The 16,693-nt window shown below is 37.1% G+C and overlaps 1 protein-coding gene across 19 annotated transcripts in view; it reads left to right on the top strand.

The window, feature by feature from the left end:
* The window catches only part of LOC106881227 (ubiquitin carboxyl-terminal hydrolase 25), a 39,735-nt gene that overhangs the window by 2,161 nt on the left and 20,881 nt on the right, over window positions 1-16,693 (top strand). For 6 of the 19 annotated variants that reach the window (XR_016237692.1, XM_014931530.3, XM_014931533.3 and 3 more), the window contains exons 2-7: window positions 8,591-8,752; window positions 9,623-9,698; window positions 12,740-12,935; window positions 13,644-13,809; window positions 14,712-14,798; window positions 16,276-16,425. Coding sequence is in view for 17 of the 19 variants with exons in the window: in XM_014931530.3 (XP_014787016.2) it covers window positions 8,591-8,752; window positions 9,623-9,698; window positions 12,740-12,935; window positions 13,644-13,809; window positions 14,712-14,798; window positions 16,276-16,425 (837 nt within the window). In the remaining 2 variants the exon portion in view is untranslated. The remainder of the gene's footprint in view (window positions 1-8,590; window positions 8,753-9,622; window positions 9,699-12,739; window positions 12,936-13,643; window positions 13,810-14,711; window positions 14,799-16,275; window positions 16,426-16,693) is intronic. The other 13 variants (XR_016237693.1, XM_014931536.3, XM_089338546.1 and 10 more) reach the window with 3 other exon arrangements.

Consider the following 16,693-nt stretch of genomic DNA (forward strand, 5'->3'; position numbering starts at 1 on the left):
GGTTATTTTGTGTATCTGGCGTGTCTGTGCCTGAGGGTAAATGCACTTCTGTGTGTGAGGGTCAGACGGTGGGTGGATTCATTCATGTGTACTTGTCCATCAGTGGGTGTGACTGCTTGTGTGTGTGTGGAGGGTTGTCTGCTGTATAAGAAGTTCACTACATCTGTATGTGTGCGTATTATACACACAAATTGTGTGTGTACTCTACATATCTTCAGTGTCTTTTACCCTGTTTTTTTATTGATCATCAAAATATGTTTGAGATTTTCCAATGGTACCATGAAACTACCATTCCTATATCAATGTTGTCATCGTCTGTCTCTATTACTTCCATTCTCGACCTCTCTGAAAGTAATCACTTGTGTTTCTGAATATGTGCAGAATAAAATCTGACATTAACTTAGTGTAGACCAGTTTTGCTTCTTGACAGGTTGAGCTTCAATCTAACTCTATAGAAATAAGTACTGAGCTTTGGTCCTTGAATTTGTGTTCAAGAGAATTTGGTAATAAACCTCACCTACATTGAGATAAACAACACAACTTCAACATGATGGAGCATCTTGGAATATGCTAGATTTCATCACAGACTGACATGTACTGTTTGGCTTTCTCTTGGACTCATGGCGCTGTTATAGATTTTATTTACTCCTTTGTGACAGAAGCCTTTAAAATTGTCTTGTCTATAGGGTAACTAATCATAGTTTTGTTTTAGCTTATACCACTTGCAACTGTTCATGAACAACGTTAACAGCATCCGTCTTTCTGATATCCGAGAGCCTGCCAAGACAGTGGGCACAGTTCCTTTATCTTGACCAACCCAATAAATATAAATGGTCAAGTCATTTAGTTGCTGAAGGCTTAGTGCTCCCAGCTGTACATGGGTACCATTGTATCACATAATTCATGACTAAATAGTTGACAAGTAGTTGTTTAATTTGCACTGTTGTATTTACCTCCTGCCCCAAGTACACAGGGCACCCACAGATCTCACCTATATATACACAGAACTACTATTACAATAGCTTTGCTCTCTGACATCATTACATTTCTGAAATGGTACTTAAAAGTCCTTTATTTTGATTTGTATAAAACTGGTGCGTGTTTATCTGTTTTAAGGGTTAAGTTGAAAGGTGATAAAGGATGTAAATGACTCCCTCTGTTGATAAAAGTTTTCTTAGTACAAACTGCGAACTGTATGAGATGTTTGTAAGAAATGTCACAGTGCATGACAAATATCAACAGTAAATTTAGAGAACCTCTGACAATTGGGAATGAAAGAGTGATCTGTTGGACGTGTGTTATGAGAGAAGATGAGTGAAATGTTGTTGGATGTTTAGTTTGTGCATATTGCAAATACAACCACACAGATGTGGACATGGGAATGGATAATAAGAAGGAGGGAAAGTTGTTGTGTTTGGGGGTAGATGAAAGGGGACTTAAGCATAAATACTTAGGTTAGAACATTGTGAAATGATAGTGATGTGCTATGGTCTACCCCTTATCCAGTTGCTGATGCAAATCAAATTTGTTCATTAACAGATGATTATGTTGGGTTATCAAAAATTCGTTTTTTGTTTTTCATTTATTTTAATCCTTTTTCTCATCAACAATTTCAATAAATCAAGAAATAATATATTCTCCTTCATAGTTCACAACTTCTTGCCGACATTCCATTAGCTTGTCAATGCACCAAGTCTTGACTTGAAGAATTTGAGCCATATTTTCACTTCCATATCATTGTTGTGTATTCTATGGATGGTAGGTTGGATAGATCTACCCATTCCCCACTAACAATTGTTTATACAAGAAACAGAACTTAATTGGTGTCAATCTTTACCCATTACTCCCTTCTTTATAAATCTTCTTCAACTTGCATCAATCAATGAAACAAATTTTGACATTTCTTCCTTTCCAGGGGACATGAGCTTACCTTATCTGAAATAACGCATTTCATTCTCCCTTGTATAAAAGTATTATTGTTTAGTTTCAGGTCAGTCTTCAATGAGTGACTGTTAAAAGTTGCTTTCTTTTTTGTTGTTGTTGTTGTTTTTTTTTTATTCATTAAGCTACATTATCTAATAGGTTTTTTTTTATATATATTAAGCTATAGGGTGTAATTTGAGATTTGACAACTTAAGAGGGTTGAATGACTGAGTAGAAGCATTTCTGTTTGCTTGCGGTTCTGTATATACAAATAGTCTGTAACATGTCCTCACGGAAGCAACAGTCTCGGCTGCAGTGACTGCATTTGAAGTCACTGTCTGCTAGTGTTGTCTTGGTAATATTTTTCTTCTCATTCAAATTCTGCTGATGTCAACTTTGCCTTTCAGCCTTTCAGCGTCAATAAAATAAGTACCAGTTATGCGCTGGGATCGATGTAATCAACTAGCCACCCCCACCCCTGAAATTGCTGGCCTTGTGTCAAGATTTGAAACTAAAGTTTTTGTTTTCTTCAGCAGCAAGCTTCAGCTGTGGGGTTTAGAAATTTGCTTTCCAGGAATGTGGTTTTGGGTTCAATCCTTGTGTGTGACTCATTGGGCAAGTGACTTCTGCTATATCCCCAGGCTGACCAAAATTTTGAGTGAATTTGGTAGATGAAAACTGAAAGAAACCTTGTAGTTTGTTTACATTTATGTTCTACGAAAGCTTCAAACTGGGAGCAATATTGTTGTTGTTGTTGTTGTTGCTTCTGTCAACGAATCCTCTTGCTTTGGCCCTTTTGAAGATGTGTGAAATAAGAGACCCCTTACTTGAAAAACAGGGAGGGCATCTAGCTGTTAATATACGCTCAATGCTTCAACAATATATTCATCTAACCTATGCGAGCATGGTAAAACAAACATATGCGTATGAGTAAAGACAGCTGTATGCAGAAGTGCATGTCACTGAAAGTGGATGGCACCTGTGGAAGATGGGGACCCAGGAAGGCATGGGATGAAAATGTGAGGACTGATCTCAGGATGTTAGGGCTCACAGAGGAAATGACAATGGACTGAGATGTTTGGTGATATGAAATTCTAGGGAAGACCCAACCATGTCAGCGAAACAGTGCTAGAAGTGTTGTCCCACCCGCATGTAACAAACTCTGTGTAATGAGAGTGGCGTTATATCAATTCATGCTGTTATTCCTATTCAACATCCAAACTGCAGCAAGAAGCTTGTCACTATCCCTCTTTTTTCCCCCTCTCTTACCATTCCCATAATCCTGTCCCCTCTCCATTCTCACTTATTTTTTTTATCTCTCTTTAATGTTCCTCATCACTGCATGTTTGCCTTGAAAAGAAAAGCATGAGCTAAACAAACTTCTTAAATCTAAAAGGGACCAAAGTAACACCTCTAAAATGCACCCAATTTGCTCTGTATGGTAGTTGGTGGCATGAAGGGTCTCCAGCCATGGAAACCATATCAAAAGTGGAATTTTTAGATGAGGTGTGATTGTCCAATTTCTTCTTGGAGAACAGTAACTCTGAATTAAGGATTGACATTAGCCCTGGCAATGTGCCTAACTCTCACTGACATAGACCATGTGTGTAAAAGTGATGATGAGGAATCTTATTTTATAACCAGACCCATTAGAAACAGCAAAAAACCTGCAAACAACTGTGCTTATCAAGATTTTCTTCCAAGAAACAAGTACGTTATAATAGAAAAAGAGAGGAGATATATTGCAAGCTAAAATGACAAGGAAATTCAAAATTTGGAAATGTTCATTGTATACATCAGTCTCGTTGAAAAGAGTCATAGACAAGGTCAGCAGATTCCCTTGCTATACTGTCACTGTTCCCCATATCTTATACAGTTTTATAATAGAAGGTAAATTTATTGTATAGGTGCAATAAATAGAGCATTTTGAACCTGTAGGAGCTTAACCATTATTTACTTAACATTCTAGACACTGTAGAATAGAATAAATATTGGATTCCTCATCTCATAAAACCAGATGAATTTCTGTTACTGTTTTTTGAAACCTGTGAACTGCAGTGTGTGTGAGTGAGAAAGTGTGAATGCATTTAACCATTTTCTCCTGTACATTTCCAATTTGTCTACAGGATGCATGTGCATACACACGTGTGTGTGTGTGTGTATGTTAGCTTTTCATAGTGTTGTTTCTATACGTGTGCGTTGTACATTGGTCAGTATGCGTCTGTGACTGATTTGCTGGGAGATTTAGTCTTAAGAATTTTCAATCTTGTTTTGAAAAATAGGAAGGTATTATCTTCCAGTAACTACAAACACCTCCCCCCACACAGTTTCTATTAATGTGGCTTTTAGGCTTGGAAATTTCAATGTGTTATATTATTAAAAATTATTCCAGTATAAAAATATCAAAACTGATGTTCTATATTTCATTTATAATAATGGCTGTGGTTTTTTTAATGTTTTTTAAAATTCTTTTTTTTTTTATAATCTATATGTCTTGTCAGCTTTAATCACATCATGGATTTACTTTAATCACTTTCAGTCACATCTGACTGAGCATGTGTACATAGTCTGCTACAGTGTGGAAATCTGTTGCTGCCAATAGGCTGTAGACAATTCTAGATTCTGTCCATGGTAGACAAAGCAGCGTTTAACAATGGTTTCTTCATATTCTCTGCTGGTTGATCAAATCCTTGTGACTGTGTTAAGCTATACTGACCATTATAAATTGTACATGTGACACGAGGTTTCATTTTCAACATCAAAAAATACACGAACAAAAGATAAATTTCTCTAAAAATAATCTCTGACTCCTTTGTCAGTCAGTTCTTTGGTTCTGTTTTAATGTCTAATTGGCACTGATGGCTTTATGGCACCCCACCTATTGTTTTGACTGACTATTTGACTGCAAGTCCATTTTAGGACCATCATTACATTTCAGCCATATCCAATGGCTGGCCCTCTCACCTGTTGTTCAGAAGGACATCTAAGCATCACAGAAGCAGGTAAATGTGCCTGTCTCCTCAGACTCCGTTATCTCCCACACCTGATCATTATATGATGAAGCCTGACCTACTTCATTTATATTCTTCAATGCTTATTCTTATTTGGTTTGTTGCCAATTGTGGTCTGGCAGACTTGGTTAAGCCATACCACCATGGAGTATGTTCATAAATAATGGTGCTGCTGCTAGGAATGTGGTTGTGGTGTCTGTATTGGGTGGTGGGTATCATTGTGCATAAACAATGTTTTCATGGTTTGTGTTTTGTTCTTAGTTCTCTTTTATTTCCTGTAGGTGGAGTGTTAGCCTCACTAATGTACCAGTCTTTATTGTTCGACTCGGATTGAATTTAGAATCATTTAGTTTTTGTGTTATGTGTTACAGAACATTCAATCTGCTTCCCTATGTTGTCAGCTTTTCTTGCTAAAGCCAGTCTGCATTTCAGGCTCAATTCCATTCCCTTAAAAACACGAGACTTAATGATCTTATTAAAAATTGTTGATCCCAAATCATTTAACAGTTCAGTCTTCGTCTCTGAAGTAGATGAAAAGTTAATAATGAATCCACTGCTGTGGCCTTACATTTTATTCAGGGGAATATTTTACCTCGTTTTTGTACTTGATTTGCAAGATTCTTGATGGGAATTCCTGTGGTGAAACCCTTTCAGGCCACAACAATTCTTACCTCTTATCTACTTAACACCATCAGTTCAGAGCTTGATCCATCCTAGCTTTTGAAACCTCTTATGGTAAATTGAATGAAATCTAAACTGGTTAATAAATAGTCAGTACTTGGAACAGTTAATTCTTTTGAAGGAGTCAACAATTCTGTTGTCATTTTAGATCCTCTTAATATCATTTCATCATTGTCATCATCTCTATTTGTACTGTAATTACCACCGTCACATCTTACTTCCATCATCATCATCATCATCTTGTTGTTAATGACTCTGGCTGTATCCTCTTCAGTATTTCCATTATAGGCATTGTTCTCTCATCATTGTTATTTCAGTCTTTCCACCTTCTCGTTAATTACGAGATAATGAGTTGCCTTAAATAATTCAAGATAACTAATAAAAAATTATGTCACACTATTTAACTTCATATTTTGATACTTCTGTTTCTTGGGTGCCTTTGGCAACAGTCCACTGTGTTGCATTTAGGCCAAGCCACCGGTTAGAAAATAACTTCCTTCTCTTTTATTTAATTTTGTGGAAATTTTTGTGTTATATTCACTTCAGTTTATATTTCATCATTGGTTTAATCTCAAAAATGAGCAATTAGGGATTCGAGTTTATTTCTATTAAAAATACAATCACTTAAGTGTTCAATTTTCTTTTATAGTATTTTTAAAATTCATTTCTTTTATATCTTTATTTTTTAGCCTTTTGATAAAAACTGCTCCTTTTAATTTTTAAACTCTTTCTTACTATATAATCTAAAAAAAAAAGGCCCAAGAACAACATAGTCTTAACTTCTAAATCTAAACTTTAACTGGACTAAAAAGTTACTTGGTGATACATTAGCCTTGTGTGCTTTAAAAGATTTGCCTGATTATGAGTCTGGAGACTTTCAACTTGGGTGTTGGAAGTCAGCAGGACCATCAATTGGGAAGTTTGAGTTGAATACTTTGTATATTGACTCCAAAACCGTGTATTTGAGAGAGAGAGAGAGGTGGATGGATGGATATTCCAGTGTAGAATAAGAATTAATGATTGGAGGAATTTTCAGTTGAATATTTTGTTGTTCAGAATCCCTCTTCCTTTTCTCTAACTGGAAATCTTTGGTATGGATATGGGAAAGAACAGATTCTATATAAACACACTTCCTCAAGGGAAGAAGTTTACAGGAGATGCTTGAAAAATGTAACCTGGTTTTCTAAGAGGAAGAGGAGGAATTAGTCTGTTGATGAAACTCCTCTAGAATTGGGTTATTGAGGAATTTGGTTTAGAAGAATTTTATTTCATTTGATTTGTATTTTAGTAAAGCTCCAGATGAATAAGTTTCTGCTTTCCATCCTGGTGTGGAATGAGAACATGGGGCAGAGCTGCTATGCATATGTATGGAGGAGGAAGACAACATAGTGGGAGTAATGAGTGTCATGTTTAAGGGAGGAGAGCACAGCAAAGATTTGTCCACTTGAAACCATCTTCTGCAGTCAGCAATATCCACAATGGCTGTCTTCAATATTAATCTCACATCCTTGTTGAATCATCTGACTTTATTCATGGATTAGAATCTCTCTCACTCTCACAATCTAAGACTTAATGCCTCATCTCTTTTTTTTATTATTTATTTATGGATGTTGTTTGTATGGTTTCTTTTAATACTTTATTTTTCCCCTCTTTTTGAGCAATCTACTCTTCCTTTTAATTCATTTGTTTGGCATTTTTTTCATTCTAGCATGGGTTGGATGAATACTTGTCACAGAAATGTTTTACAACCAGATGCCCTTCCTGTTGCTAACCTTCACTAGTTTTTAATATCCTGGATTTCTTTTTTATTCATTGTCTTTCAAAACAGAGCTTCAAGATGATTTATTAAGAGGAAATACCAACTTAATATGCTTTGTTTCTTGTTGATCCACTCAACTGTAAATGAATGACCCTGTAAAGACTGGTTTCCCATTCAGGGGAAATGTGTTATCAGTCAATGATTATATACTGCAGAAACTGGGTAACCAACCCTATATGTCCTAGGATTCAAGGCTGTATTCTCTAGCGGTTAAAAATAATGATGATGAATTCCATTCACAGGGCATTAGTTGGCTTGAAGATTCAGTTGAAGACATTTCCCCAGGCTACTATGCAGGAAAATAGAACTCAAAATCGGGTAGTTCTACCTGCATTTCTCTCTCTCTCTCTTGAAAGCCTGAAAGCTATGTACTTGGTTCACCGATGATGTACCATGTCCAGGCATGTCTCTTAATTCTATCCTATTTTTATAAAGAACTCTGTCAGTACTTAAACAGAGGAATGTAAACCATTATATGTCTTCTATTTCAGATGTTTCTTTATTGATGAATTTCTCTAAAAATAATCTCTGACTCCTTTGTCAGTCAGTTCTTTGGTTCTGTTTTAATGTCTAATTGGCACTGATTTTGGTATTGACTGAAGTTGTTTGAAAACAAAAAATGCCAGGTTTACAAAGATTCTATTGATTGAAAAGACTTGTCTGGAAAGAGTTGTTTCTTTTTGCAAATGACAGATTTTTTGTTTTCTTTTCAATGTTTGTTCTTATAGTAAACTACAAAATAACCAGTCTGGTGACTAAGATAAGGACACAAGGAGGAGCTGTATTGTAGCTGTAGTAACGTTACATGTTTATGTATTTTGGCATGAATGCAGCAAGCTAGCAGAATGGTTAGCACGTCAGACAAAATGCTTGGTGACATTTTTTTTCTGGCCTTACTTTCTGAGTTCAAATTCTGCCGAGATTGACCCTTGCCTTTCATCCTTTCAGAGTTGATAAAATAATACCAGATAAGCATTGGGGTCACTGTCATTAGTTGTTCCCCCTCTTCTTAAAGTTGCTGGCCATGTGCCATTGAAACCATTATGTATTGTGATGTGTTTTACTTCTAAAGCTAATTGTTGGCACATTTTAAAGCCGTCGTTATATTTTCTGGATATTTATTCTGATGGTTTCTTTTCCATGTGTCTTGTTTCAGAGGAACAAAGAGGAGTCTGCCTTGTCTCAAATTAAAGAAGTAACTGGAATTGATGACATCAAGGTGATAACAAAAGCAATCAGGGCATGTTGTAACAAAGATGGAAAATACAATATTGAAGATGTCGTTACCATGCTTGTTCAAGACAGCTCAGAATACAATGTAATTATTTCAGATTTTCAGATATCTATCTAAAGCATAGAGTTAAACTTTGTAGAGATACCTGATGCCTAGTTTCTGAATAATGACATTGTTTTCCTATCACATCTATTTGTTCTAGTCACCAGACCTTAATTCTTTGTGTTCATTTAAGGAATTGTTTTATAAATATTCTTTGTTTTTATCACTCCTCTTACCTTGTGCCAATATAGCTTGTAAAATGGAATATTTTAAACATTAAAAAAAAGGCAACTGTTTTTAACAGCTGAATTCCCTTCATAAAGTACACTATTTGTACTGAAACCCTTACTGTAGTCCCTTGCCCCATAAAGGCGCAAACATTCTAGCAGACCCTAATGCTGAGAGTTGATTGAAGGAATATACCTCTTTCCTTATTTATTACAATTAAACAACAGAGCCTCTACACTGTTGCTCAGCCTGCTAGAAATAAAAGCTAAGTCTACTTCATATCACACCATGCTGTTTTGAATAAGGGACACACTGGATAATGTAGCAGAAGGCGACATCCTAAGAAAATGTGGGAGGTTTGTTTGTCCTGGCTAACCTCAACAATAAGGTAAAGTACCATCTTAAAGGCCTCTCAACCATTACCAATATTTCTGAGCCGAGCTGATGCAGATTCACTAAACAATACAAGAGGGATTCTCTGTGTGGTTTGACTACCTAGAAATAGTAGCCAAATCGCCCTTAAATCTCACATTTGATAGTGTTGTCCTAAGTAACTTTAATAAAACAGGATGGCTTTGGCTGGAATACTTTTGTTTGTAGGTCCACTCAGTCTGTTCACTTGGGATTAAGCAACAACATGAACATATCTATAAATTAATCTGTTTCTTCTGTTTTTGCTGCTAGGTCTCCAACAATCCTTCTCAAGATTTACCCCAAACCCATTGTAATACTCCATGTGATGCCAAGGAAAATCAGAAAGGTGAACAACTCTTTAATTGCATTTTGTTATCAATGAGATGTTTGTCTTTGTAATGTATCTAATATATCTGTTTTCTCTTCTAGCAGAATTCAGAATTGAAATTATTTTGTCACAGTTTAGAAAATATCGTGTTTGTTTGTCTGTCTGTCTGTCTAGCTGTGTGTTTTTCATTAAATATATTTTACACTGTTACATATTTAAGTCATAGTCTGTGGTAAATATTTGGTGGCAGTATCTAAATGTATGATTATTCTGTGACCTGGGGAAGAGCTTATAGTTGGTGGTATGGCTCTTTTCTCTCAACTCATATTGTTCTCTCTTTCGCTCTCAGTTGTAGAAGGAACCAGTTATGTACCAGCTATGTTAATTTGTTTCGCTCATTTCTACTTATTTCACCATTTCAATTATATCTTGCCATTAAAATTTTGTTCCAAATACTTCAGCAAAATATTTTATTTCCAGAAGTGCTACCTTTTGGAATTCCACCCCTGCCAATATTTTCTCTACAGACATGAGCCTGCAGAAATATAAGCATGCTGTTGTCAGTTGAAGTGTGTTGATACTTATGGTCAGTCCTTCACCTCTAACTGTCTAGGAGAGACCACACTATACATCCGTCTACCAGACTAAAAAAAAAAAAAAAAACTTTCAACAGAGTACTAGAGCACTTTTATCTGTAATTAATCATCATCATCATCATCGTTTAACGTCCGCTTTCCATGCTAGCATGGGTTGGACGATTTGACTGAGGACTGGTGAAACCGGATGGCAACACCAGGCTCCAGTCTGATTTGGCAGAGTTTCTACAGCTGGATGCCCTTCCTAACGCCAACCACTCAGAGAGTGTAGTGGGTGCTTTTACGTGTCACCCGCACGAAAACGGCCACGCTCGAAATGGTGTCTTTTATGTGCCACCCGCACAAGCCAGTCCAGGGGCACTGGCAACGATCTCGCTCGAAAATCCTACAGGAGCCAGTCAGGCGGTACTGGCAACGGCCACGCTCAAAATGGTGCATCTCATGTGCCACCCGCACAAGAACCAGTCCAGGGGCACTGGCAACGATCTTACTTGGCTTGCCGGGTCTTCTCACGCACAGCCCATTTCCAAAGGTCTCGGTCCGTAGTCATCGCCTCGGTGAGGCCCAATGTACGAAGGTCTTGCCTCACCACCTCAGCCCAGGTCTTCCTGGGCCTACCTCTTCCACGGGTTCCCTCAACTGTTAGGGTGTGGCACTTTTTCACGCAGCTATCCTCCTCCATTCTCACCACATGTCCATACCAGCGCAATCGTCTCTCTTGCACGCCACAACTGATGCTTCTAATGTTCAGCTTTTCTCTCAAGATACTTACACTCTGACGGGTATTCACATTGACATTACACATCCAACGGAGCATACTGGCTTCATTCCTTGCGAGCTTACGTATGTCCTCAGCAGTTACAGCCCATGTTTCACTGCCATGTAGCATGGTTGTTCGTACGCATGCGTCATACAGTCTGCCTTTTACTCTGAGTGAGAGTCCCTTTGTCGCCAGCAGGGGTAAGAGCTCTCTAAACTTTGCCCAGGCTATTCTTATTCTAGCAGCTACACTTTCAGCGCACCCACCCCCACTACTAACTTGGTCGCCCAGATAGCGGAAGCTATCGACTACCTCTAGTTTTTCACCCTGGAATGAGATAGAAGTTGTTTCCTGTTTGTTTGCAGTCTTTATTGCACCTGAACATCTGCCACAAACAAAAACTAACTTGCTAGTTAACCTGCCTTTGATGTTGCTGCACCTCTTATGTGTCCATAGCTTGCACCGGGTACATCTTATAGAGTTACTACCTACTCCTTTTCTACATACTGAGCAGGGCCATCTACCTGAAGGGGTTTGTGTTTTATCTACCTTCCTACTTATTAGGATTTTGGTTTTAGCTAGGTTGACTCTAAGGCCCTTCAATTCTAGACCTTGCTTCCACACCTGAAACTTCTCCTCTAGTTCTGATAGTGACTCCGCAATTAGGGCAAGGTCATCAGCATAGAGGAGCTCCCAGGGGCAACCTGTCTTGAACTCCTCTGTGATTGCCTGGAGGACTATGGTAAATAATAGGGGGCTGAGGACGGAACCTTGGTGGACCCCTACCTCTACCCGGAATTCATTGCTGTACTCATTTCCAACCCTCACCTTACTGGCCGCATCTCTGTACATGGCTCGCACAGCTCTCACTAGCCATTCTTCTATCCCAAGTTTCCTCATTGACCACCAGATAAGGGATCGGGGGACCCTGTCAAAGGCTTTCTCCATGTCAATATTTGCCATAATTATTTGATGATAATTGCTAATTATGTAACTTTTCCATTGTATGTTAAACTGATCCTCTGTTGCTAGTCTGGGAAATAGTGAATGTATTTTTAACTCCATAATGCACAGTATCTACAAAATAGGACAACAAGAAAATTATATAATAGTCATAATCATCATCATCATCATTATTTAATATCTGCTTTCCATTCTGGCGTGGGTTGAACGGGTTGACAGGAGCTGCACCAGGCTTTGTCTGTCTTGGTATGGTTTCTATGGCTATTTGCCCTTCTTAATGTTGACCACTTTGCAGAGTGTACTGGGAGTGGTTGGCATTAAGAAATATTTAAATAGATTTTTTAACTGAATGCTTCACATTAATAGGTTAAATAGTGAGTTTTGATTTATGATCTTTTCAGGTGAGCTGTCTTATAAAATATCTGGGATGACTGGTGGCTGTGTGCCATCTCGGGAGCTATGTGCCACTCCACATTGATGTTTCAATTTGAGAGAGAGTATGTAACTGGTCGGGGATGAAATATTATTTCTTCAAAGGAAAAGAGCTGTGATATGGTGACCTAGAATGTGGTATAAAGGAGATAATTTAAAATTAAGTTATTAATTTATTAAGGAGTGACACATGGTTCTTGGAATAAATAATACTTTAGTTTTGTGTGTGTTTGTATGCCATTTTTTTTTATTGTGTTGCTGTTCCTTTTCTGCTTGTTATGGGTTTCTGAGGACCATCATCTTTCTAGTTATAGATCTAACTAATGATAAGCAACAGCAGCAACAACAACAACAACAACAACAACAGCAGCAACAACAACAGCCTCAAGCTGCTGCAGACGGTTACGAGACTGAAGAGATTCGGAAAGCAATTGCTGCCAGCTTGCAAGATTCCACTGGAATGTTGGGTGGTCAAGTTACTCGCGAAGAACAGGACATCAGCCGGTAAAAATATTTTTAAACTTTTTCCTTCTTCTTCACTTAGATCATTGTTTCCTAAGGCCAGTTTATCTTGTGGCTTGAGCTTTTGACATAATTGAGTTAGATTGTAGCAATGACAAACATCTGAAGCTGTTGTGGAACAGGTTTTATTGAGACATGTTTCTTCTGAGGTTGTTAATCAGTTTTAAATGGTGATGTCAGCAACCTGTCTGTAATGAAAGTGTTACTTAAGTCCGATGTTGATCTTAATAACTTTTTTTCTGAAACCAGTGACATAACTATAGAGTATGGTGCATCTTCAATCCATCACCACTGCTACCTTTGTCTGGTTCTTGGCTACCTTTAATGACAGTCACGCATACAAGTCTTATGAGTCATTAATCTAAAGTCAACACTATCACCAAGTCTTTCGTTAATGAATTTCACTCTGTTGCAAACTTTAGGACCAGGTATCCATGTTGAAGATGCTAACATCTTCTCTCTGTTCTCTTGCTTGTCTTGGAGAACTTGTAAAAAGTTCATGAGCACTACTTTACCATCTCTGACTTTGTCTATATTCATATGGCTTTGTTAATGTCTTCCTGGGACCAAAAGCAAAAATTGATTTTTAATGACAAAAATACTAATTGAACCAGTATATCTGTTTTATTTCATTGTGTGAATGTGAAGACTTTCTGCTATGTCTTTTTTTTTTCCCATCCAATTTCTCAGAGTTCTTGAAGCCAGTTTAGCAGAAAGTAAATCTGGAACCAAACGGAAACGGAGTGATCTTTGGTTTGTTGACCCTTTGAATCCTCATCTACGTGAACGGGAGAACTGGTGTCCTGTAGGACTAAAGAATGTTGGTAATACATGTTGGTTTAGTGCTTTGATACAGGTAAGAACTGCTAGTATTGCTACAATGTCATAAACACAAGACTTTACTAATTATTCTGTTTAGTGTTGACCATAGGTCAGTACACAGAGAGAGAGAGGTGGTTACAGAGTTAACAATCAATACCATGCATGGCTTTGTGCTTGAAAATGCATTAGTTTCTAGTCATTTTAACTCTACTTTCATGGTTCACACCATTTTGAATCCCTATTAGAGGTGCTGTCTCAGTAGTTACCATCTTTACTCACTAGTGTCCATTCAAGGCAACTATTAACTACCTTCAACTCACTGTAAAGCAAGAGTAAAGCTGTATGACTTTATAATAAATGTTTTAGATTGGTTCTGCAACTTCACAAATGAGTTTAGTTCTGGTTTAGAACATTTAGTCCCCCAATTTGTATATCAAATTAATATTCGAGGAAATAATAGTAATGATTTTACTGTTAAAGGTTGGTTGGCAGAAATCCATCCATCTATTCCTGGAAGAGTTTTAGAGTCATCAGACACCTCCTTCATAAGGTCATATTAGAAAGAACTCGCATTGAACTTTGCTGCAGTATTTTTGTGTAATCAACTGGGTTTATGGATATTATCCAACCATCTTGCTCGTGATGAACCCCTAGGTCTCCTGCTGGCTGGCTTCGCTTGAAGAATCTGTCTTGCAATTTTCTCCTGCTGCATTCTTACCGCATGTCCATAAGACTAGATCAGATATGATACAAAAATAAAAAGTTGATCATTGTACCTGTTGATGTGTTGTTTAGATTCTGTTGGCATCAGCTTTACATCTACCTGTGGTTGATAAAGCAGATAGCAATCAATTGAAAGGTTCTCTGTTGTCTGTAAGCAGTCTGTTGTTGTGACTATTGTTTTAAAATATCTCCTTCATATTTCTTCTTTTTCAGTCCTTGTTCCATGTAAATCGCTTCAGACATTTGCTGATAAATTTTCAACCTCATCCAAGGTCAGAATTTAGTGCTTCCAATCCTGCAGTAAGTATTATCTCATTTATGGCTAAAATGCTACAACTGCAAACACCAATATCCTTCCCGTTGCTGTTGTGATGGCTTGTCTCTTCGGGAAGCAACATTTACAACAGTATTGCTTGACAAAACTGTCGTGTTCTAATGGTTAACCTTGTTCAACATGGGTCAAGTGGTTAATGCCAAAGCACTAAATAAATACAGAGCTATGTATGTTGTATAACTGACAGCAATGACCGTCAGGAAAGGATATTCAAGCTCAGCTCCGTGGGCTCTCATTCTCAGCCCTCTTGCACTGAAACGGTGTTATTCTTTGTTTTGAAAGTGCAAGAGAAATATTTCAGTGTATGGTTCAAATGTTAGTATACTTTTAACTTTAGTCAACAAACAAACAACTTGCTGTAAAGTTTGCTTTGAAGTCTGGAACTATGTACAGCAATTTTGGAGACATTTGATACATTCATCAATATATATATATATATATATATATATATATATATATATAAACCAAAATAAGCAACAATGATCCCTGTTGCTTATTTTGATTTTAATCACCTTATTTTGAAATTGTATGGATAATTCTGTACTAAATTATGGTGCCTCAACTCGAGTACCATATTCATTTGGATCTATATATATATATATATATATATATATATATATATATATATATAATAATAATATTATTAGGGACAAAATCCAAAATTACAGGTAAAAAAACTCAACTAAAATCAATTTATAAAAAATTAAAATTAAATTGAGCCTTATTGGTTATTTTCCCTAAAACTATATATATATATATTGTTGTACTTGGGGATGGTCATATATATATATATATATATATATATATATATATATATATATATGTGAAAATGCATTTCTAAATCTCTGATATTTATACAGTAGAAGCACGATAAAGTGATAGTATGTTGTCAACTTAGTGTCACAGTCCCATGAAAGGGAAGAATGCTACTGCTATTTAGCCCTAGGAAACACCGTTTTCTGTTGGCCTTGACACATTTCCTGTATCCTTATGGTTTCAAAGGGGAGATAAGCACCTCCACCCAGCAAGGCCAGCATCCAGAGACTAGTTTCAGTCATTGCGCATCATTTATATATATATATATATATATAACAAAGATATTGTATTCTACATGAATAGAAATATAGGAAAAATAGAAGTTGAAAATGCACTGAGAATTTAAAATAGTTTTTATTAAAATATTTGAAGCTTTAACCAGTTTCACAGTTTACACCAACTTTCAAAAGGTTCAAATAGAAAGATGTAAAAGCACCCACTACACTCTCGGGGTGGTTGGCATCCAGCTGTAGTCTGGGTTTATTAATCCAACCCTCATGGGATGCGCACACAGTGTTTTTGTGATCATAAAGTATATTTTGCATGTAGCTTGATAAACCTTGATTATCTAAGTTTGTGAGTGAATATTACTTTTGTTGAAATCAGGCATAATTTTGTCTATTACAGGAAACTCGTAGTCTCCGATTTACTGAAGAACTAAGAAACCTTTTCTCTTTGATGATTGGTTCGTATCGAAAGTATGTGGACCCTTCCAAAGCAGTTGAGATTTTGAAAGAAGGCTTCAGATCTCACATGGGAGTGTCAGATAGTCAACAAGTAAGTTCTTTAATATGTCACGAACTGAGCGTTTAACCTTTCAAGTGTGTGTGTGTGTGTGTGTGTGTCACCACAGGTGTGCATATCTGCACATGTGCAGCTGTGTGTGCTTCATGTAAAGCATTCTTCACTAAGTGATCTGTAACAGGTAGATAACATGGTCTTACCTGCTGTTTGTGATGTCTGTTTGTCCATGTTGGTGTGGGTTGGACAAGAATTATTGAAGCAGCATTTTCTGGCCAGATGACTTTCCTGTTGCCAACCCTTG

This window comes from Octopus bimaculoides, chromosome 20, assembly GCF_046866305.1.
Source record: "Octopus bimaculoides isolate indiv1 chromosome 20, ASM4686630v1, whole genome shotgun sequence".
Lineage (NCBI taxonomy): Eukaryota > Metazoa > Mollusca > Cephalopoda > Octopoda > Octopodidae > Octopus > Octopus bimaculoides.